Here is a 24421-nt window from a genome sequence, read left to right as displayed (position 1 = left end):
AAAAGAAAAACTTTATCCATTAATCAAAGAATAATCAGCATAACTTTATCCATTAATCAAAGAATAATCAGCAATTTATTTTTTTCATTTACGTTAAAGATTTCCCATCATCGGGGCTTAAATGAATAACCATTAAAAAAAGAAATCGACAAAATCATTTGTTCAAATGATTGTTAATGCATTTCACCTGAAATTGAAATGTTTATAATCCATATTGAAGAGGGAGAATGAGTCCTGTAAAACTTACAGCCCTATTTAACAAACTCACTTGGCACACGAATTTTTCTCGCTTTTAGTATATCATATCCATGGATGGACTCCACTCTACAAGATTTCAAAGCTAGTGAATGGTTAAATATAAGATCAGATCTCCAATTTCTGCATCAAATCAAAAGAACCAGTGCCCATTTTCACTGGCAATCCAAGGCAGATTCTAGAGGATGGTGTTTCCAAGTTGTCCACCAGCCCATGTTTTGCTGCCTCAACAATGAATTTAGAGGCTGTCTCAAAAGACATTTTGCTGAAAGGTGATATAGAATCTGCTATACCACCAAGCCGGCTCATAGGTCGATACCTTCCAGAATGGGTCATAAAATCAGCAATAAGTGTCAGGTGGCGGATATTGACAGCTATCCCGTAAGATGAGAAAACGTGACTGATCTCGCTAATGATGGTTTCTCTGGCAGCTTCCACTCCATATGTATTGAGCATTGCATGAATGCTATTGGAATATAAATACCTAACATCAAGGTGATCTTCCATCTTCCAAAAAGCACCAAAATCCACTCCAGCTGTGTGCAGTGCTGGTATGTTTTCCTTGTCAGATGGACTCTTCCTTTTTTTGGGATCTTCTCCGTAGTAAAACACCTGATTCTCACTACAGTCCGTCACTCGACATTGGTCAATCTTTCCAAAGCTCTGGATGTAAACCTTCTTTGCCGTCTTCTCAGCAATCTGCAGAAGATTAGACCAGAAAAGACCGAAACTGTGCATTAGCTAACTAAAAATTCAAAGCAAGAAAGGCCCATCGGTTCTTTTTATAACTACCTTCAAATTCAAATGTAAACATCCATCCAGAAGCAAATTTCAAAAGGCAAAGACAAAAAAAGGGAGGAAATGAGAACATTTAACCAAAATATCAGCATATTTCAACCTTTTCACATCCCTGTTCCACAGGTAAAGGCGGGAAAGCAAAAGCTTCAATGAAAATTTAATTATTGCAACAGAATAAGAAAGTGTTCCTTGTTATTATTGGTTTCATTTTCAATTTATTTCACAGAAAAAGGGAGGCAGTGGTCTTAAAATAAATTAGATACATATGAAACAATGCAATGATAAATGACCAGAAAAAGAGAGCAAGTACCTGAGCCAGTAAAATGTGAGGTTCATTTACCAACTTAAAATGGACCTCAAAGCGCAATCCTTTGGTAGAATTAAATATTGCTCTATCAGTCTCCTTCCTAAAAAACTTTCCCCTCATCTTTTTTCTTTTGGGTTCTGATCTGATGTTTTTCTCCCTTGACTTAGGCTTAGATCTGGTTTCTAGGTTTGGTGAACTATGAAAAATCTCATCCTTATCATTATCTGATCCAATCACATTATTTTCAATAGTTCCATTCTCATCCTCAGATATATCAATTTCACTTTCCAACCCAGTCAATGATGCCCCTTCATTTTGTTCCTCTTCCGAACCATCTTCATAGTCCATCTCATCTGTTGTTTGCTGTTTCTGTTTTTGTGCATCTAGACCAAGATCCTCACCTCTTTCCTCATCATCAGTATCATCATCATTCTCCATTTCACGAGATCTGCTTTCAGAAACATTTTCATCCATATCATTTGAAGTATTTGGTCGTGAATCAGGCATAAAATTCTTTATGCCACTAATTTTGGAGAGCAAAACCAGATGGTTCTGTATGGCATCCTCTAACTCCCTCAGAAACACTATCTCTAAGATATGCTGACAGTCTTCTACTGTTATATCACTGTTCTTAAAATTCCAGCCAGGTTTGCCAAGCCTCATTTTGAGTTTATAGATACTGCAAATATCACCATCGTGAACAGCATATGGCGTGATAGATACTTGCATACTCTCTAATATATCTGCTATTGTGATTTTCTTCATCTTATCAGCGAGACACAAGGCATCCTCCCTACACAAGCAAAATACATTAAAGTAGTTATTAAAGGAAAAGCCAAACATTAAACTAATATTAAAAGAATCAAATCATCTAAATGTCTAAAGCTGCACCGCTTGGCAGCCAATTCAGAAGTTCAGATTACCTGGCAAAGACTTATTGTACAATACTACAGTAAAGGGATAAGGTTTTATTCGTTTGTGGAAGGGAAAGGAGGGAGAAAGGTAGAATCTCCCTCATTTGGAAAACATTTTCATTTGGGAGTAGAAACTTGGAGGGATGCACATACCCCTCAGAAACCATCAAAATCCCCCAATATTTATACTCTTTAATTGCAGCAATTTGAAGAGGAACGATTCCTCATTATTATCATTACCTTTCAGATGTACAAAGAAAATTTCCTTTAATATTTCTTTTTAATATTTCTCTTTAAGTATTTATGCAGTTATGTTCCTTCTCTTACTGCTCTTCAACCAAACAAAGTATGTAATGTGACCCTGCTTAAAGATAACAAAAAGAAACTTTGCATTTGATCTAAGTCAATTTATTGGGGACTTTACAAAGAAGCCTACCTCTGATCACTCTATCAAAGAAGGCATGTTGACTAGTTTTCAATTAAAAATCATCCTTAAAAACTGTCATCTTTTTACATGGACTTGCCATCTGAGGTCACCATACCAGTGTCACTACCACATGGATGGATACAAGTGGGAATATATATGTCTAACACAGCATCGATAGTACACATGCAGACTCTTCACCCTTTGGCTAGACGAATCAGCTATGGCAAAGAAGAAGAGAGAAATGGAGGGTGGGTGGAAAGGAATTCAAGTGTCCATTACTACGTCTGGGCTGACAAAAGAAAATGAGATGTTGCAGTTGAGAGGCAAATGGTGAAAAAGAAGGGAAAAAAATAAGGCATTGATTTGGGCTTTTGTTTTCATTACAACTTGAGTTTGAGAGAGGAAGTAATATTTTGGTCCAAACACCATTCTAAAAGGTGGTTTAGTAAAAGTTAATGTTTTAGTCCAGCTGAAATGTAGAACGTTAATATCTGAATCGCCTTTTGCTCAAAGTTTTGGACTTGAAAGTTGGGTAAAAAGGATAAAAATGTAGGTTAACTAAAATATTAACTTCCTTTCATATCCTACTTTAATATTGATAAAGGGAGGCTCAACTGATTAGCAATTTATAAATAATGATCAAGAGAGGCTCAACCGACAAGTGACAGCAACTTACTTTGTTTTCCCCTTATGCAAGGGGCACGTCATAACAGGAGTCCTGATATCAATTGAAGCAGTCATTAAGATCTCTTGCAAACGTGGAATACCAAGTGTAACATTCATTTCACCTCGCCCCGCAAGATGGAAAGTATTCAGCCTGAGAACAGAACATCCAAATGAAATTGACAAAGAAAGAAAAGGCAAATCCATAGAAATAGAATTTAATGCATGCTTAAAAAAAATTACATATATGAGTAAAATACATATTATTGTGTGAGTAACATTTGCATCCTCACATCAAGGAAGAAAGTAGCACGTAAGGATATAGACAATAACATATGAAATATGAACACAAGAATGTACTGTCTGGAGCCTGGATAAGTAAACAAGGGAACTTGCTGTTTAAACTAAAGCGGTTAATCAGTTGAGACCATTGAGTCTTCATAAGCAGGGTCACAAAAAGTACAGACCCATAATTAAAATTGGTTACCCAGCAAGCTCATACATGAGAAAAACTTAAAAAAAAAAAAAGAATTTGTTTCCAGAATATTTCTCACGTAAATGATTAACTAGAAACATTGGAAGCTAAATCTTTCACAGATACACCCTTCCAGTATATTAATTTTCTAAGCCTCAATAAAAACAAACTTCACTAATTGGAAAAAGGAAGTAGAAATCGTAGTTGGGTTCTACCTGTTTAAAATCCAATACTTCGACGCAAAATTTCCCTCTAGCATCCCCTGACGTGGCACATACAATTTTCTTAAACAAGCTAAAAATAAACAAATGCATGCCACCAAAGATCACAGATACACAATATGTCAACCCTAGATAGGGTACAATGCAGCTGTTTGTCCTGAAACTTCAAGTGAAGTTTCAATTCATTCCTAACATTTCAATTATTCTGTTTTCAAGTCCCATTAAATAACTCTGTTAAAAATAAACATATGCATCCATATGTCCAAAAGAAATGGTAAGACTAAATTCTAACAAGGTAAAGTAGTTGGGCTTCACAAAAATCATGTTATTAAACAAAAGACTCTAATAGAAAGAACTTCAGGAAGACCAAGAACTAGTATCAGAGACTGTTTTAAGGTTAAAATGCAAGGAAAATGACGAAGTTTTCATCACATACAAGTAAGATTCCAAAATGTTCTTTTCAGATGATATTTTGAGAGATAGGAGGGGAAGATGATGATAATGACAATGATGATGACTTGTAGCTTGGGCACAAACTTTGGAATACCAGTAAATCTTACCAATCAACAATGATTTTCAGAAACACAAAAGCATTACACTCTAAATCCTAAAACATATCGATTGCTTGACTATCATATTGAGCATAAAATTCATTAATACTCCATCATGTCAAATAGAACAGTTCACTTTTTTTTTTTTTTTTCTGAAAGTAAAGGGCATCTTACGTCATCTGTGTTGAAGGTTCTCCGACAGATTGAGCGGCAAGCACACCAATGGGTTCTCCTGGCTGTGCAAGACTTGAAAGAAATTTAAGCTTTAATAATTCTAAGAAGTCTTTTGGCTTTATTTTATGGTGCAGGTTGTTCTTTATAAACTGCACAGCTTTGTCCCTAAGACCATTGGGCAATATTTTTCTGGTGTCATCAGGTTCCCCAAGCTGAGAACTAAGCTTTTCTGACATCATATCTCGATTCTAAAACAAGCAGAGAGAAAAACACTAAGAAACTAGTTTTCATTACAATTCAAACTCAAAAATTCAGGAAGAAGTTCTCACTAGTGCCAGTGCTTCGAATTTTGCAATAAAACTGGTTTGATGGACATCGATTCCATCTTCCCCATAGTTAAATTGAACAATGGAGCCATCAGCATCACGAACAGTTAGATCATAACTGATTTTCAAACACTCCAGATTCTTTATAAGGCATCTCTGCAGGTATCCACTGCGTGATGTTTTGACAGCTGTATCAACTAGACTGTAAAACAGAAGATAAAAGTTATACAAAGAACAGGAACACAAATGCTGAAATAAAATACGTCCTCATACATGGAAGAACAATTGAAAATTCCAAACAATTTTATAACCATAAAGCTATCCAAAATAATAATTTCATGTCAGAATGACATAATTCAGCATTGAAGCAGCACTTTAATGTGTTAACAAAGCATACCATAAAAAGAAGTATATGAACAAAAGGGTAAACAAGGAGGAAAATGCATTTTGGTCCATAAAAAGAAAACTTTAATGCATTAAATCAAAAAATTCCAGAACCAGTCGGGCTCCTCATAAACCAGATGGAGCTGTTATAATAGGGTTTCCATCTATACCTCTATCCCTCTAGCTTAGATAACTCCAAAATTTTCCTCCTACGACACTTCCATAAAAGAGCAAAACCTAAATTTTAAGATGTCAGGTTATAAATCCCAGATGTCTTAACTAATAAATTCATTCAGATTTTGTAGGAAATAATTTAATAATAAGGCTGGATAGATACATCACCTCATTCTCCTCTTGCATCAGCTTCAACTTCAAAAATTTTGCAGAACCATGACAACACAACTAATAAGAAACAATTTTTTCTTCAATATCTAAATCCATGAATTAATCTCCCATAAGCCCCATCCTACATCTTGCAGTTAGTCATCCTACCCACCTAAAAATCAAAAGCATTTCAAGCAAACACATCTAGAGCCCAGCGTTACTATTCATATCAACCAGCTCCAATATAACATAAAATAAAACCCTAGACTCGTATATTCTGGATAGAAATTAGCAACCCACCCAACAGTACCCAAAAACACCTGTCAAGTGGAGGGCTAGAGCAGATTCTGGCTTGAAGAAAAGAATACAAAACTAGATAACATCAGGAAAAAATGCCCAGTAATTATACTCCTTCCCATCTATAAAAGCATATGGAGATTCTCCATAACATAGGTCCTACTACAAGTATAACGTGAAAAGCCATAAAAACAAGCAAAAAGTAGTAATATTGGTTAAATTGTACATAAAGCTTCAAGAGAAAGCATTCCAATTAGAAGAAACCAAGAGAAGCTGAAGATTAAGTTTGATTTACCCTTCACGTCCAGCCATACAATGGAAATAATATTCTTGTGGCCGAAGACCACTAAGAAACCGATCGTTGATGAAACCACCAGCTCTAGCTGCCCAATCCCAAGGATGGAAACAAGGTAATGTTTTACCAGAAACCATTCGAGGAACTCGTTTCCCTTCTAATTCTTGTTGACCCAGGAAAGAAGAAATTTGCTGAAAATTAACCTGTTTGAAGCAGAAAGCAAATAGTTAGAACCAACCAATCAGCCTCTTCAAAGACCCCATCGAGGCAATAGCATCATTAAACGCTATGTTTGCTTAACAGCAATGAACTTTGGACACCCGATCACATAATGAATTCTTGTATAATCAGTAAAAACCTTATCATAAGCCAGGAATTCTAAAATCTTCACGACTTTACTCTTGTGATGAAAAGCTGGAGGAAGAGGTTCCATTGCAAGAAGAGATTACTCCCAGATGTACACTCTAGAAGGAAACTTCAAACTGACTTTTTGCAACTTGCAACAATCAAAACTAATGAAGGTACAGACAGACACATAATCTACCCAATATTCCCTCTATGTGTTGTAGCTCCAGAAACAGTCTGAAGGTCCTAAGATCCAAATCTGACATTTTCAATATTCACAAATGTAAAACTAAAACCAGAACAATTTTATAGAAAATGAATAAAAAAATAGAACCATCTGCACTCATGCACACAGCACACACTCTAAAACAACCAAAGCAAGTAAAGGATTCAGAGGAATAGCCAACGATTAGACTATTAACTTGAAGAAAGTCTCCTATTTGCAACAGACACCAGTAAATTGTTCCTATGAAGAAGCTCTTGTTAAAGAGATAAACGCACACACAAACACATATAAGTACAACACCAAATTGTGCTACTATAACCATGACAAAAAGCAGAAAATTACCTTACTACCTTTAGCCCCAGATGTAGTCATAAGGGATATACAGTTCTTTCCCATAGATTTTACTAAACCCTCAGACAACAGCTCGGTAAGAACACCTTGGCTTGTGTTTTTGTTAAGCACAGTAATCATCTTCCTATCCAAGGCTGTCAGTGCAGCCTCTCCATCTCTACGTATGGTTCTCTCAATTTTCAATTGCAATTCTGTCGGAGCTGAAACAGATCAAGCCATTACATTTGTGTTACAATGTTTTGTACATAATAGTAAGCATAGGCAACTGCTGGCAAACAAACAAGGTGTCCAACTGCAAATGTTGTGAAAGAGACAATGACTTCTCCTTGAATGTTGTTCACTCTTATATGAAGAAAATGAAAGAGAACGAACCATTATTCTATCAAAGAAATGCAATAGGACTGCACAGGCTTGTATAAGCTTGCATAGCTTAGCAAGATATCAGTCTTAAATGAAAATAGATCAAATAGCGCACACATTTAATAAATTTTAGTTTCCTTCCTAAAGGACTTATAGTAACAAATTTCAAGGAGCATAATTTTTATATTTAGTTAACCATAAACAACAACCCACACCAAAATTAAACTTTCCCCACTCTTATTTCAAAAGAAAAAAGATCTACAATCTTTTCTTGGATGGTTAAACTGGTTAGCCAACTGCTATCAAAATGCTCACTCTGCTCTGATATCGCAAATCAAAGAGTAGAATCTAATAACACCCTCATGTCATTACCCTTTATGGGAAAAACCAACATTGGATTGTTTTTTCCTTTTTTTTTTTTTTTTGGCTTTTTCTAGTTTCTCCTTGTTTCCCTGTTTTCTTTGCTGTCCACTCTCCAGATCTCATTTTACATGTCCTCTCCACCAAGTATGGTGTCACCAGAAAAACAATTGACAAGGACAATGATCCTATTTATTCGTTACTGTTTCTTTTCCCTTTTCTTTCACTTCCGCTTTACCTTTCTTGTAGGAAAGCAGATCTCTCTCCTCTAACATCATTGACTCTAATTCAGCAAGTGGAAGAGGCAGTTGCAGGCTTCAGAACATACCATACAATGCAACAAATTTAGAAGCATTCTAAGTAATCTAGTATATTAACTAACGAATTGAGGAACCAGTATAATATTTCTTGAATGTGCTCTTCAGTAAATCTAAAAACTTAAAATGGAAAAATGTATAATTCACATAGTCAGGAAAATATGGTACTATTAATAGCAAACTAACTCTACATAAGTCTTCTAATAAAACCTATATAGGTCAAGCCACATCTTTTTCCAAAAAATTACTGCTGTAAGATACGATGTAGCACCAATATGCTACATCAACCGACCATAAAAAGAAGATATAGATTATTTGGAAAAGACCCAAAGTCAATATGGCAGAGACATGAACGTATTTATTCTGTGCCATTTTCTTCATATGAATAAAAAATATAAGTTTTTATATAATTAGCACAAACTTGACATTAATTTGCAATAGAAACAGGATATTCTAAGAAGCATTCAAAATTTTAACATACCTATTTCAGTATCCGCCTTGACTCCACAAAACTCATAGTGTGCTTCTGTAACTTTCTCTTCAAATTCTTCTAGTTGCTTCTTCCTTTCAATGTCTTTATCTTTCATTATCAAAAGGTCATCTACTCCACACGTGAAACCATGCATCTGCATCATGAATAATATACAAGCAAGTTTGAAAATCAAATTCCAAATGCTGCAAAATTAAGAATTGAATTTTAGCAATTGAAGCTAGCTGACCTGCAAGAAAACTGTAAAAAGACGACTGAATACTGACAGCAAAAAGCCTGCAGTGTTTGAGCCATATAGCTCCTGAACGGTATGAACTAGACCATAGTCAGCAAATTGAGCCTTATCAATCACACCACGCACCAAGTCATTTCTGTAAATCAATACATTTTCTTCATCAGGTTCTTTCTTTGAGTTTTTTTCAGCATCCTTGCTTTCTTGACCATCATTCTTTGGTTTATTTTCATTTGATTTGTTCTTAAAAAAATCATGTGGTATTTTCCCAGTTTTTTCCACCGTAAATGGTGGGCGACCCCTGGTAATATGATTTAGCACAGCAGTGATGACCTAGAAACATGGAAGGAGAAATTTAAAAAAAAAAAAAAATCAGTAATTGATTACCAAATATTGATACTGTATAACAAGGGTAAGATATTTATTTTATATATATATATATATATATATTGTAGAAGATATCAGACATCCCTTTATTAGAGATATCCGGTTGTCAACTAAATTTATTTTTTGGAAAGTTTTTCATTTTGATTAGCTTGCTGTAAACAGGATTGGATTTCCTTGATTCTATCCTTTGGCTTAGTTTATTTTGTTCCTAAAATAAAGGGGCTGAGGTCTTATCTTAACCTATAAAACTAGGTTGTAATTTCTATCTTTTTCAATACAGAATTCAATATCTATTTCTTCTACAGTATTTTAGTTTTTCTTCTCCTGGTTGGTTACATATACTTTGACTCTTTCAAAATGCAGGTATATAAGCATAATTTATATCCACAAGTCAAAACCTTGCTGCTGGGGCAAAGGTGAGAGATACAAACCACTGCAATACTTTGGCACAACTAGAAGTTACTGTACACGAAAAAGTAAACATGGGTGGATAACACACAAAAAGCTTCCAAGCGTATCAATTACTTACCTGCTTCCCTGTCCAAAGAGGTTTTGGTTTCAATATTGCAGGTAGAATGGACAGCATCCCTTCTTCAGAACTTGATATGAATACTTTCTGACCAGGTTTACCAGAGATAGAACTTTGGGCTAAACTGAAAACACTAGAGCTATACAAAAGCTGATTAAACTCATCACGGCTTAAGAAAGTATCCCTCTTTGTGAGAAGTACTGCACTTACAATATGATCCTGAAAATTTACAGTAAAAGTAGAAGATTGCAAATAGAGTTACCAGTTATATCGAGAAGTGGAGGGAGAAAGGAAGTCATTGTCATGCAAAATCACTATAATGCATTCAAAACCTGAATTAAAGCTCTAATTGGTTCACCATTCGAAGGTCTGACATATTGGTTATTTGCATTAACAATGTTGTATGCTTCAGCACGTGAAATTTCATCTTGTGGGAAATGTACATTTATTTCATCACCATCAAAATCAGCATTGTACGTACTGAAACCAGAACAAAAAAAAAAAACAAAGAAAAAAGATATCAGAATCGATAATGCTTACAAAGTGCGATTACACGTCTCAAAACTAACCATTAATAACTAATTATATGCATGTATGTAATGTACAGGAGGGTGCAATATCTACAAACCTCACATATTTTTACAGTACTGCATGCGTGCGCTTATCTATTCTAGGTCTCACCTATGTATGCATGTATTTTTCATATTTCATACAATATCAACCTGCAATTTGCATAGTGCATACGAATTGTCTTCTCCCCTTTCAACACACGAACTACATGTGCCATTATACTTGGCTTGTGAAGCGTAGGCTGCCAGACAAAAAGTTTGAATCAAACTCTAGAAACAACAATGAAATGAATGATAATATTTAATCAGAAATGTGATTCACACCATATGGAAAACCACAAAGAAAGGTCAAAGCTTTCATTCAATAAAAGTGCAAGTACTTTCCATTTTTAGCAAACATTGATAATCTTTTTCATGATTTCCGTGAATGAATTGTACTAAAACATAAACCTTCGAAAGAGATTAAAAAGATGTTTGACACATTAGAATAAAACTAATATGCTATGGAATAAATAAATACCACAATTCATTGGCTCAACAGCATTTCTATTACCTTCTACAACATAAAAGGTCTTATTTCATTTCTTTACAGAGTATAATACCAACAAATAGTAGCACCACTATCCCAACAAAACAGTGTTGGCAATGGCTTCATGTAGAATGTAAAAGGAAAGAAAATGGAAAAAGAATAACAATGGACGCACACTCATTAGCACCTACACCCACAGCCAGTAAATTTGGAGAAATAGACAGTAACCACAAACAAGTTTGTGAAGCTTTACTGTTCCAACAAGAAATAATAAGAAATAGGATTAAGAACCTTCCAAGCAAAATAATAATTTTAAAAGCTAATATCTAGAATTCTTGCCAAAAACTTTCTATTATCCTTTAACCACATGTACGTTAAGAATGAGATAATCAAATGAAAAAAGTAAAAGTGCTTGGACATAATAAGATGGACTGCATGAGTGGTTAGACAGCAACATAGCCAATTCTCCTGTAACAAACCAGATCAAGCTGCATTTGAGTCTATTACACCATTAACTTTGCCCCAACAGGTGATAGCCATTATTTATAAATGGGAATTACTAATTTCTTTCTCTTCATTTTTTTTCACATGCATTTAGAGATAAATAAAAAAAAAAACTTAAATATAAGCCCTACTATTATGCATAGACTTTCCTGCATTTTCACCTAACCAAGCAGGTTTCCACATTTTTAAGACAGCTGACAACTTGCATAGATCAGCACTGCAATTAATTGATAAGGTCTAAGTACCTGTCGGTTGACTAGCACAACATCTCCGTCTTGTAAGTGCCGGAGAACAATTTTTCCTTCAAATTCATAGTCAAAATTCTTTCCATATTGTGTGATAGCACCTCTTGATGAAGGTAATTTTCTTGATATGGAAATACGTGACTTTCTGTTTGGTGGCAGTCTTTGAGTGGACAACTTATCAACATAGTGTGTAGCCCCCGGATGAATCTCAGAGCCATTTACAATAGCTTCCCTCAACTTTACAATATTCCAAGGAGTCACTCTCTGCAAAGACATCAACAGTGAAAAAAAAGCGCAACAAAAATCAGAAGACAATGGTTTTCAACTGCACTTCTAAGAGGATTTGTTTCCTAAAAATGGAAATTTAGTACAGAGAAATTTCATATATATTTGCAAATGAGGAGCATTATCAAAATAAATTTAACTATTCTAACAGAGTACCTTGCAAATTTAATTTGGCAACTTGATTACTTATAGGAAATTCTAGGCATACTTCAACTACACATCTTAAATGGTAGCAAAGGTTTAAAATATGTTTACACTAAAAAATGTAAAATCTCTTTAGCCCTGAGAGGATTGAGGTGTAAGGTGGGAATCTGCTCTCCCCCTTAGACTTCCTTTTATGTATTTTAAAAAGGATAACAGGAAATACTTTCACCAGTATATATGTTTCATATATCAGCAATAATGATAGATATTGATCATGTGATGTTGTATACAAGTCTAGGGGGAAAGATATATTGCTTGTCTATTGACTTTTGTGGAAATCTAATCTTTATTATTACTTGATTAATTGACTTGTCTATTTTAGTTAAGTCTCTTATTTTTAGAATAAGGAGTGATTTGGGTAATTACACCAAATCCGTTAGATATTTTCTCATTATGCGTAGAGAGTAAATTACTCCTTTGATTAGGTGTTTTTAATGCATGAAAATCTTGGGTTTTAAGACTAATAATATTCAGTCTTTAACCTATATATTTTCATGCAATTCTAGCATTGTAATAAAATATATACAGAAGAATAAAATAAGTTTTACTCGAGATTTTTTCATGGTATCAAAGCACGATTTGAACCTTTGAAAAGTTTCACTCGGAGTCCAGCATGGCTAGCGAAAGGGAGAGCCTGACGCCGGAGGTTACCTCTAACACTAGAGCTAGTGTTTCCCAATCACTGCAAAACATTACCACTCCTATTCGAACAGGTTCTTTAGCACAAAAAGGTAATTTTCTAAGTACCTTGAGCATAATACTAGAGAAATAAAATTCATGGACTATGGATTTAGGAGCTTCAGACCATATGATTGGGGATGCATTTGTATTTAGTAAATACAACTCATGTCATGAAAACTTCACAGTTCGAATTACTTATGGCTCACTTTCAAAAGTAACCAATACAAGTTCTGTTATTATTTCCAAAGAGATAACACTTAATTTTGTTCTATTTATCCCAAATCTAAGTTGCAATCTACTATCTCTAAGCAAACTTACAAGAGACCTTAAGTGTGTTACTAAAGTTCTTCCAAATATGTGTGAATTTCAAGATTTGGATTCGGGAAAAATGATTGGCAATGCTAAGATGTGTGTAAGACTGTATATCCTTAGAGCTAATGATTCTAAAAGATAATATCAGAATGCCTCTTGTGTGGCTTCATGCTTCAGTAATAATAAAGATAATACTATCATATTGTGGCACTATCGGTTAGGTCATCCAAATTTTTTGCACCTCAAAAGATTGTTTCCTTCATTATTCAATAAAAATCCTAACAGCTTTCAGTGTGAAGTCTACCAACTATCCAAACATACCCGTACCCACATATCTTAATCAGCCTTACAAATCATCCCATCCTTTTTCCATGATACACAGTGACATTTGGCGTCACTCCAGAGTAAATAACATTACTAGCTCCAAATGGTTTGTCACATTTATTGATGCTCACACCAGGGTTACTCGGGTATTCCTTATGAAGGAAAAATCAGAAGTGGGCCAGCTATTCCAAAACTTCAACAATATGATACAAACTCAATTCAAAACCAAAATCCAAGTGTTAAGAACCAACAATTAGAGAGAATACTACAATTCAATCCTTGGATCATATCTAATGAAGTATGGTATAATTCATCAAAGCTCATGTGTCAATACTCCTCAACAGCATGGGGTTGCTAAAAGAAAGAACAGACATTTTTTGGAAGTTGCAAGATCCCTCATGAAGGCTGCCCATGTACCTTAGCATTTTTAGGGTAAGGCTGTTCTTACCGCTACATATCTTATAAACAGAATGCCTTCTCGAGTCCTGAAATTTCAAACACCTTGCCAATCCCTTCTTGGTTTCTATCCTCACCTTCAAATCATCGTCTATTCCCATTAAAGTGTTTGGATGCGCTGCATTTGTTCTTACTAGCCAACAAAACCAAAGCAAACTAGATCCCAAATCCATCAAATGCATATATACTCCTCGAATAAAAAAAGATACAAGTATTACTCACTAGTAACAAAGAAATTCTACCATTCCATGAATGTTACCTTTTTTGAAAATCAACCTTACTTTCCCAAAACTACCATTAATGGGGAGAATCCAATCAGACGGGAATATCAGCTTTGGGAAGATCCTATTACCTAACCACCAAACACTTCTCAAACTCCCTTTCACGTCCAAAACATCCAACCAGATCCTCTAACTCCCTTTCAAGTCCAAAACATCCAACCAAATCCTTCAAGCCCGAAGTCCACACAAGAGAAAACAAACAAAGAATTGATTGTCTATTCAAGAAAACATAAAACTCATAAGGATTTAGGAGAATGTACACCTTCAAAGCAAAACAAAGAATCTAAACTGATTTCAGAGATACTTGAAACCAACACAGGGAACACTCTTACTGAATCTGATTCAATTGAATCTATTGATGATCTTGATCAACCAATTGCTCTAAGGAAAGGTGTGAGATCATGTAATCAATACCCAATCTGTAATGTAGTTTCTTATGAAGGTTTATCGTCTAGTTATCGAGCTTTTGTTACCACACTAAACAATATGCAGATTCCCAATAACATTCATAAAGCACTTATACAACCAAAATGGAATATGACTCTTTTAGAACAAATCAAAGCCCTAAAAAAGAACAAAACAAGGGAGATTTCAAAGCTACCCAAAGGGAAAAATCCAATTGGGTGCAAATGGATTTTTACTGTCAAGCACAATACAAATGGAAGTATCAACAAATTCAAAGCTCGTCTTGTTGCAAAAGGATTTACTCAATCTTATAGTGTTGACTGTGAGGAGACATTTGCTCCGGTTGCTAAACTTAATTCAATCCGGGTGTTATTATCATTGGTAACAAATCTAGATTGGCCACTCCACCAACTAGATGTCAAAAATGCATTTCTTAATGGCGACCTAGAAAAAGAATTTTACATGGAAATCCCTCCAAGATTCAAAAACCAAAACAATTTTGGCAAGGTATGTAAACTTCAAAAGTCTTTATATGGTCTCAAACAATCCCCACGTGCATGGTTTGATAGACTAACAAAACTGGTAAAGAAGTATGGTTTTTCACAATGCCAGACCGATCACACCATGTTTGTCAAACATTCACCTGAAGGAAATATAGCCATTCTTATTGTCTATGTGGATGACATTATTCTTATTGGAGACTATGTGGAAGAAATTAGCAACCTAAAGAACCTACTAGCTAAAGAATTTGAAATCAAAGATTTGGGACAACTCAAATATTTTTTGGGCATTGAGGTAGCTCACTCAAGGAATGGCATCTCTGTTTCACGGCATAAGTATGTCCTAGACTTACTAAAAGAAACTGGAGTGCTTGGATGCAAACGTGCTGACACCCCTATGGACACAATGAATAAGGTAGGAATGGAAGAAGTAAGTCTACCAACAGATAAGGACAGATATCAAAGACTTGTAGGGAAACTCATCTACCTCTCTCATACAAGACCAAATATCAGTTTTTCGATTAGCATGGTAAGCAGATTCATGAACAACCCAACCAAGGAACACTTGAGGGTTGTGTATCAAATCTTATAGTACCTAAAGAAGAGTCTTGGCAAAGGGTTATTTTTTAAAAAGACATCACGCTGAAATGCTGAAAGTTACACTGATGCTGATTGGGCTGGACTCATTACTGACTAAGATCAACTACCGATTATTATACCTATGTGTGGGGAAATTTGGTTACTTGGCAAAGCAAGAAGCAATCTATGGTGGCTAGAAATAGCACGGAAGCTAAATTTAGATCTACGTTTCATGGCATATGTGAGGGAATATGGCTGAATAGGTTGCTAGAGGAGTTAAAGGTCTCTGCAGAAGAATCCATGAAGATATTTTGCAACAACAAAGCCACCATAAGTATAGCAAAGAATCCCGTTCATCATGATAGGACTAAAAATGTGGAGATTGATCGTCACTTCACCAAAAAGAAGATAGAGGAAGGGATTGTTGGATTAGTTTATACTCCCACATGCCTCTAAACTGCATACATACTTACTAAAGCTCTCTCTCGAAACAACTTCGAGAATCTGAAGTCCAAGCTGAGCATGATTGAAATCTATCACCTAACTTGAGGGGGAGTGAGGAAATCTAATCTTCATTATCACTTGATTAATTGACTTTGTCTATTTTAGTTAAGTCTCTTATTTTTAGAATAAGTAGTGATTCGGGTAATTACACCAAATCCATTAAATATTTTACCATTATGTGTAGAGAGTAAATTTCTCCTTTGATTAGCTGTTTTTAATGCACGAAAATCTTGGGTTTTAAGGCTGAGAATATTCAGTCTTTAGCCTATATATTTTCTTGCAATTCTAGCATTGTAATAAAATAAATATATATAGAAAAATAAAATAGTTTTATTCAAGAGATTTCTTCAACTTTAAATCAACAAAAGGGGTTTGACTGGTTATCTGCACCTTGAAACTTACCAAGTCTTAAAGGTGTTTAGAAATAAATACTCTTTTCTGTTTACAGCAACTTCCAAACTTCACACAGACTTAACCAGCATTAATCCTATTCTCAGACCAAAAATATATGTAAGCATGCATGGGTAGCAAGCCACCCATCAACTTGGTGTCTTGTCCTAATTAAGCCTTGTTGTTATGGCCTCACAGATCTACTGCCAATAATCCTTTCACAAATGCCAACTCCACATTAATGATGCAAACCAGAATTCTAGTTTCTGTAACTGGTTTGGCGTCATGAATCATTCTAGTTGGGAAACCAAATTCCCCCTTCCATCACCCCCAACCAAAAGAAAATCCTTAGATTACAAAGAATTCTCCTATCGAATAAAGATATGAAGGCTTGTACTAAACAATAGGCAAATGGTTACAAGTAAAGGTAACCAGAAGCACTCATTATTGGGAAAGACTGCATAACTAAGGGACCAAAAAAATAATTTCCTTAGAAGGCCGACAACAATCTTATCAAGCAGCAAGCCAATCTCAAGAGTCAAGACCAAGCAAAATAATACAAATAAGAGAAAGTAATAATCTAAATTGCACTCATTAAACTCCATTTCAATATTTGAGAGAAATGCTAGAAGATCATAAAGATGTTCAAATAACTTCCTAAAAATACATTAATCGACAAGATGGACTAAAAAGGAATGATGCTTTATAGCTACAAAAAAAACATCATTACAAACTGCTTACCTCAGGATAGGTTAACCTTAATGCAAAATAAGGTGGAATTCCAATCTCATTAACAGCTAAATAAGGATCAGGAGATATAACGGATCGGCATGCAAAATTAACTCTTTTCCCCATCATTTTTTGGCGGAACATGCCTTCCTTCTTTTCCAGCAACTGACATATTCCTGAACTCGCATCTCTCCTTTGACCTGCCATTAAGAATAAAGAGTTCACTGCTTAACTGGCATATCAAATGCTTAATTAACAACATCATAATTATTGGAAAGATCTCAATCCAACAGCATTATAATTAGTCTAAAGCAAAGAGCCAAACATGCAAGCAAAGTATTTAAACATCGCATGCATAATTGAGCAGCAGCCGGATTGCCACTCTTCCTATCCATCCTCACCCACAGATATGCACACATGAAAGATAGAGTAACAGAAACAAAAGGAGAGTGTACTCCCCTGTCTTCTATTGCAGCATCCAGTTGGGGAGATGATACAAATTCACTATTTAAATTAGCTTTCAACAAATTAAAGTTTTCCCTCTTTTTTTTCCCTTTTCCATATTAGCACAACAAACCAAGCACTTTCTGCATGGCAGGAGGTCACTATAAGGATCAAGTAGCACTTTTGATCTAATTACAACCATATCCTCAATAGGCTGAGTAAAAGCGAGGGCCTATTAGATCATTTCAGTCTATATTATCTTTGGTCTTCCTCTCCCTCTCTCTTGACATGACTACATGAGCATTCTCCATTAATTCACATCTTTTCATAGGGGCATTGGCACTTTGTAGGTCTCCTGTTTATGTGCCCAAACAACCTTAACGCTTTCCTCATTTTGTCCAATGGATATAATCCCCACCCTTTTTCTTTTGCATTCACTCCTAATCATATTTTCTCTTTTATGCCCACAAAATTCATTGTAGTATTGCCATCTCAACCGCAATCCCCTAGTACGTTAACACTTAGTTGCCCAGTCATCATGTAAAATTTCCCCTTAAACTTCACTGGAATTTTATTAAACCACTAGACAATACATCTGGTATAAAGAAATACAAGTAGCGAGTTTGTTTTCAAATATCATTCTCTCATTTCCAAACTTGTGAAATTAATAGTGTTAACTCATTCACAAGCTTCCCTTTCAGTTCAAAACTATTGTGAACATAGATTTCAGACAAAAGTTATGTGATGTTTCTCAAGGAATTTCATAATATCAATTTCCTCTACTAGAAAGTCAACCATTCATGCAAACACATTTTAACACAAATCAGGGAAAAACACCAATTTAAAAAAGGAGAATTCTTCCTTTTTATTTTTCTAACAAACAAATCTGAAGAGCATTGAATGTTAATTCCAAATAAACTCATTTTTGGGAACGGAAAGATTGAACAAGAATTTGGAAGTTTCAAATCACATGCTGTCACCCATCAATAACTAAAACTAGTACACTCCAATGTGCATATGACATGACATATAAAAATTCGACAAGAAGCAAGATTTGTAATACAAGTCAAGAACAAGAATTAAAGGGCAAGTATGCCATGTTCTCTCTAGCTCAGTCTAGCGCAAAATACAAACCAACAAATTTTATCTATCACAACATGCTAAATATACATGTTGTTATGCCCCTGCACTGCAGTGGAACTTTTATCTCTGGTCAAACAGATAGCAATTTACATGGATTTCTCACCAACACAGTGCATCATGAGAAATAGAAAGAAACCATACTTATTGCAGTTTTGCCATCAAACAACAAATTTACTGATTGCTGAAGATCCATCCATAGTCTAACTACAACCTTTGAACTCTGCAAATTGTTAGTATAAGCATTTCCTAGTGATATATTGGCCTGCAACACCTTACTTAGCAAAACAGTTTGAGGATGCTCCATCACCTACAAGAAAAAAAAAAAAAAAGGAAAGAAAATTGAAAATGATGTTAGAAGAGATTCATTCCTAAAAGAAAATGACTAGTCCATATGCAGCAGCAATAGCAAAGAAACAGAAAATTAAAAAGAAAAGCTGGGCAATCTAAATTCTGACATTCAATTCTCAAAAATTGAACAACCAAAGTTAACTGAAAGTGACAAAAAGTCATTTATATGACTCTCAAAATGCTAAATTAAACCTCACATTAAATCATAAAATCCACCACAAATAGAAAAGTTTTCACCTAAAGCAAGTACAGTGACAATATGGGAGGGAAAAAAAGTTCACATACATTAATTAAGAGTTGGCCCTCAATCAAGATATTAGTTTAAGAGAAAAACAGCATATGCATCATCATCCCATGCTTAATTTGCTCTAAGGAAAAAAATAGCGAGCCAAAATATGGGCCGAAAAAATTAACTAGTTATGTTGTTCTCGAATAATCAAATCATATTATTGCCATTGCAGCAAGGTCAGAGTATCACGAGGTTTTCAATAAGTATAAAGACAAGTTTTAAAAGCTTAAAGTGAAAAGGAAGTAGAAAATGCAAAAAAATAATGGAAACCAAGAAAAATATAAAAGCCATGTCCATAGTTGGTAAGGTGCATAATCTCCCCCCCCCCCCCCCACCGCTTAGATTCTTTTCTATCATCATACATAATACATCAGGCATCAGAGACTCCTCCCCAGTCCACATACTATCACAAAATAAATTTCAACCCCATCTCCAACTTATGTATGTCCAACAAACCATCCCAATTCTTGAATCCCTGTATACACATGAGTAGCATTTATAACATATGAAACCATCCATCATCTCTCAACATGTAACAGGGGTGAGCTGAACAAACTTATTCAACATCCCTCCCACCCTCTTGAAAAGAAACAAGGAACTATTGAATGTTGGTACTTACAGAATCACCTCCCTTGGTTGGGGCGCGAAACTTAATAGGAGGTACAAGAATGGTCTCTAGGAAGAACATAGAGTAGCCCACTTTCTCTCCAAATCCTTGCTGCTGGATATCACTGATCAACAGGCAAAGTTCAAACTCATTTTCCCACAAAAGTTTTATAATTTTTTTAACCTGTGGCAGAATAAGAATTCTAAAATGAATATTCCACTCAAAATAACAGTAAACAAAGGTAAACATGAATACAATGCTAGAAACGTTGGCATAACCAAGAATCATACCTCTGATGGCAAGAGAGGTCCTGAAAACAAATTCTTCTGCTTAATGAACTCAAGAGGCACTTCGGCCTTCTTTTTACGAGCCTTTGCACTAGTTTCTTCAGCTCCTATGAAGCCAGTTTTAGGAGTATCCATTTCAGCTATATCAACACCATTTTCAGAGCTAGATGCATCACTCGCATCTTCTATCCCAGATCTAGCTTCCCCAGAAAATTTGTCTAACATTTTGCATCCTCTGATAACATTTTCCCTCATTTGGGCACCAGACATGCCACTCTGCAGTTAGCAACCAGGACATTTAAGAATTGAACCATTAAAGCCCTGAAGTTTTCCAAGTTGGAAAAGAAGATTACGGTGACTAACTTAATTACAGAAATTAAACGAAACCACTACTGAATCACTGTGCAGATCCATCCAAATGGAAAAAATAATCATTGAAAACTCTAAAGACAAAATGCAATATTTATAGGCATGACATTCTAAGTGTACTTGAACAAATCTTGCGATATGATATAAAAGAAAAATCAATCACTTACACACACATATCCTTGTGGTACGATGCCCACATAGAAAGAAATGACTTAGTTTGGTTTTGTTTTTTAAATATCCTCATGGTAAGCTATGCAAACAGAAAAGTATGTGGAATTTTTAAGTCTCTTCTGAAGGTCATCTATTCAATCTAGTTACTAAACTTAATTCATTGATCATATATAACGTAGAATGAAGATGATAAATGGAAACATTTCAACAACTAAATGGATCATTATCTTTTTCAGATTATCAACTGTCTAATGTGTTAAACGTTTGTTATGTCTTGGTATCAATTTAAAACCATACAGGAATGATCACAAAACAGACTATGCATCAGCAATTGTTGAAAGGCTGGTTCTCACCCTCCACCACTTCCCGAAGTATTATCCTTCTTCCAATATGCCATTTTTTAATATTGTTTATAATCTAAAATTAGAGCCACATATGGCCCACTGGATAAAAGCTAGCAGAAAATCTTTTAAGTGAATCACAGTGTAGAAACATAAGGATAGAGATTTGAAGAAAAAAGATGAGAAAGAAGAGATATACCGTGTGAAACCAACCAAAAGTGGGCTTTGTGATAGCAGGATTTTTCGCATCACAGTTCTTGCACTTTTTGTATTTCAGTTTCAGAAAGCTATTTAAAACTGACATTGCTTCCGTAAGTTGAAGAGATGTCCATTCTTTAGGGTTTACAGCTTGAGAATTATGTAATATAGAACCTAATTCTTGGCTCCCTTCAATATACTCTGGATATGATGATGGATCTCTGGAGTCTGCATCTAACCTTTTGGCACCGACAATATCACCTTTCCCAATGAGTTTCAACTGAGAAACGCATCTGTCAACCTTAAATAAATGCAAACACAATAAAGAGATATTAGATAAGTAACAAAAAAATCCAAGATAAAAAAATTGAAAAATAATTTACCTCAGTCCTTTCTGCCCTAAAATGGTAACAAAAGAAACAGGTCTTTTGAAGAACGGTATGAAGAAAATTGAACAGCAGGGGATTATAAATCGGAGACACAAAGTCAATGTGACCACAGTGACCTGGGCAATGTAATTTCAAGAGGCCACAGCTTTTACAACTGCAATAAAAGTCAAAATAATGTAACTCTATAAAACAAATAGTCCTTTATCTATAGTTCATTAAAATTTTTTAAGTAGCATTTAGTTATTGCCAGACGCACAGCTGCCTTTGTAAAATGCAAACAATATTTTTAAGGAATTAACAATGAATATAAAGAAGCATGATTTTACATTTTTATAGAATAATTATGTTAGAATTGGTGTTAAGGTTTTACAAGTTTTACATTTTCTTGTCTTTTTCCATTTTTAATCTATTAAATTTTTTTCTGCCTATCATTTGGTTTCTCTTTATAGCAACTTTTTATGAGGCAAAGAAATACGTAGCAGAAAGGAAAAGTTGAAAAACAAAACAAAGAACATACGGGGTTCGATCCTCAAGAGGTCCTAAAACGGGGTCGTATAATCCGCCAGGCACAGGGCGATCCATGAAGTCAAGCAAATTGGCGTTGGTAACTTTCAAAACGCTGTGTTTTCGAACCTGTTCGGTTGTCATGAAATTGAACCACACCGCCTCTACTGAATCCGTTGCGCCCTACAAAATTCATTCAGAAAAAATGCTCCCACTTGAGAAAACTTTGAACTTTCAGGTTCAAAAATAATACATACTTAATAATAAAAATAGTTAAGGAAATCTTATTTACTGTCAAAATTTTGAAGAACAAAGATTAAGGGAGAGCAAAAGACCTCCATAACTTGGGCCATGGTGGCTGTCAGCGGTGAGAGAAAATGAAAGGGTGACGGAAGTGGAAGATGATAAAATGGCCGGCGGTGAGAAAATTGACGCTAGTCGGCGGCGGAGAAAGAGTCGAGAGGAGGGGGTTCTGTTGAGGTTTAAGAACCCTTCCACTCTTATTTATAGTCTGGCCAGACAACTGCAACGAGGACGAGGGGAAAAAAATGCGAATTAATCTACTTGATGTTGGTTGGGTCGGATCGGGTTGGCTATAGGCCAAGTAAGTAAGGCCCGGCACAGGAATACAATGGGCTCAACTGTCTAAGACACGCTCCCTTAATCCAACACCCAATAAAAAATTAATTTATAAAGTTATCAAATGTTCATTAGATTATTATAACAAAAAATTTAAGAAAATAAACATTAATCCATCACTCATAATCATTTGTTGTATCAAATAAAAAAAAAATTACTTAAAATGAATGACAAGTACAAATAGCAGTATCAAAGTAAAAAAAAAAAGAAAAAAGTAAATGTCAAGTGAAGAAAGTAATTATCAGCCTGACATGTGATTTTTTTTTGCAAATAAATAAGAACTTATTTTAAGTAGTGTTTGATTTCAAAAAATAGAGTTTTTTTTTTTTTTATTTTTAAAAAATAAAAAATATAAATGAAAAAGTGTTTTTAATTAAAAATGAAAATAAATTTTTGGAAAACAAAAATAAAAATAGATTGAAATATGATAACAAAAAATATATATTTTTAATTATGAAAATAATAACTGTACAATTTTTTTTTTTTATATTTTGCAAGTTACCATATTAGAACATTTTTAATATCATTAACTAATAAAATATATATTATATTTATCATTAGATGATATTAATAATAATATCATTGAATATTTTATTTATTTTATTTATTTTTTACATTTTTTGAAAATAATTTTTATTTTCGCTTGCTAAATACATTTTTTAAGAAATTAAAAATTAAAAATTATTTTTTAAAAAGTAAAAATAAAAAACATTTTCTCAAAACCAAACGAAACTTAAGCGGTCGTTTGTTTTTGTTTTTTTTTTTTTTCAATTTTTTTGAAAATTAAAAACAAAAACATGTTCAGTAGATTATTTTTGAAAACTGAAGATAACATTTTTAAAAATTTCGAAAATTGTTAAAATAGAAAAATTATGTTTTCAATTTTTAGAAAATAATTTGGCATTGTTACCTACTAGTCATAAAAATTACAATGAAACCATTACAGTGATATTACAAATAATATATTAATAAAATAATATTTTTATTATATAAATATTATATTAATAAATATTATTATATTTATTTATAAATAATATATTATTAATAGCAAATGAAGTCTAAAAACTTTAATCACTTTCTTTTACTTGTTTTTATTTTCATATTTTTAAAACAAAAACATTTTATCCAAACCTATTTTCAAATTCAATAAATTAAAAATAAAACGAAAATAAAACAAAACAAAATTT

General features: G+C 34.2%; 1 protein-coding gene across 1 annotated transcript; it reads right to left on the bottom strand.

Annotated features, from left to right (window-relative positions):
- Window positions 1–157: 157 nt before the first annotated feature.
- On the bottom strand, window positions 158–23122 carry LOC111294158 (DNA-directed RNA polymerase I subunit 1-like). Its single transcript, XM_022887352.2, has 21 exons — window positions 22931–23122; window positions 22609–22778; window positions 22086–22245; window positions 21704–22003; window positions 20627–20899; window positions 20349–20519; window positions 19234–19399; window positions 17518–17705; window positions 11856–12119; window positions 10731–10819; window positions 10341–10488; window positions 10009–10227; window positions 9090–9425; window positions 8852–8996; window positions 7325–7533; window positions 6412–6614; window positions 5115–5313; window positions 4786–5033; window positions 3378–3518; window positions 1364–2153; window positions 158–954 (listed from the first exon to the last, which is right to left on the bottom strand). The coding sequence occupies exons 1-21, from the start codon at window positions 22946–22948 to the stop codon at window positions 364–366; spliced, it is 5028 nt and encodes a 1675-aa protein (XP_022743087.2). The 5' UTR covers window positions 22949–23122; the 3' UTR covers window positions 158–363.
- Between the last annotated feature and the right edge of the window lie 1299 nt (window positions 23123–24421).

The sequence above is a fragment of the Durio zibethinus genome, chromosome 14 (genome assembly GCF_047325235.1).
Source record: "Durio zibethinus cultivar Kanyao isolate XHJ-2024 chromosome 14, ASM4732523v1, whole genome shotgun sequence".
In the NCBI taxonomy this organism is placed as follows: Eukaryota; Viridiplantae; Streptophyta; class Magnoliopsida; order Malvales; family Malvaceae; genus Durio; species Durio zibethinus.
The sequence above is the reverse complement of the archived record's forward strand: the minus strand, read 5'-3'. Positions and strand labels throughout refer to the sequence as shown.

Bases quoted from the DNA above. Each gene is read 5' to 3' on its own strand.
- LOC111294158 (XM_022887352.2), bottom strand. The intron at 22,246-22,608 runs GTATGTTCTTTG...CTTTTATTGCAG, and splicing joins CCTCTTGAGGATCGAACCCC to TTGTAAAAGCTGTGGCCTCT. The intron at 5,314-6,411 runs GTAAATCAAACT...TCTGTTTTACAG, and splicing joins TGTATGGCTGGACGTGAAGG to TCTAGTTGATACAGCTGTCA.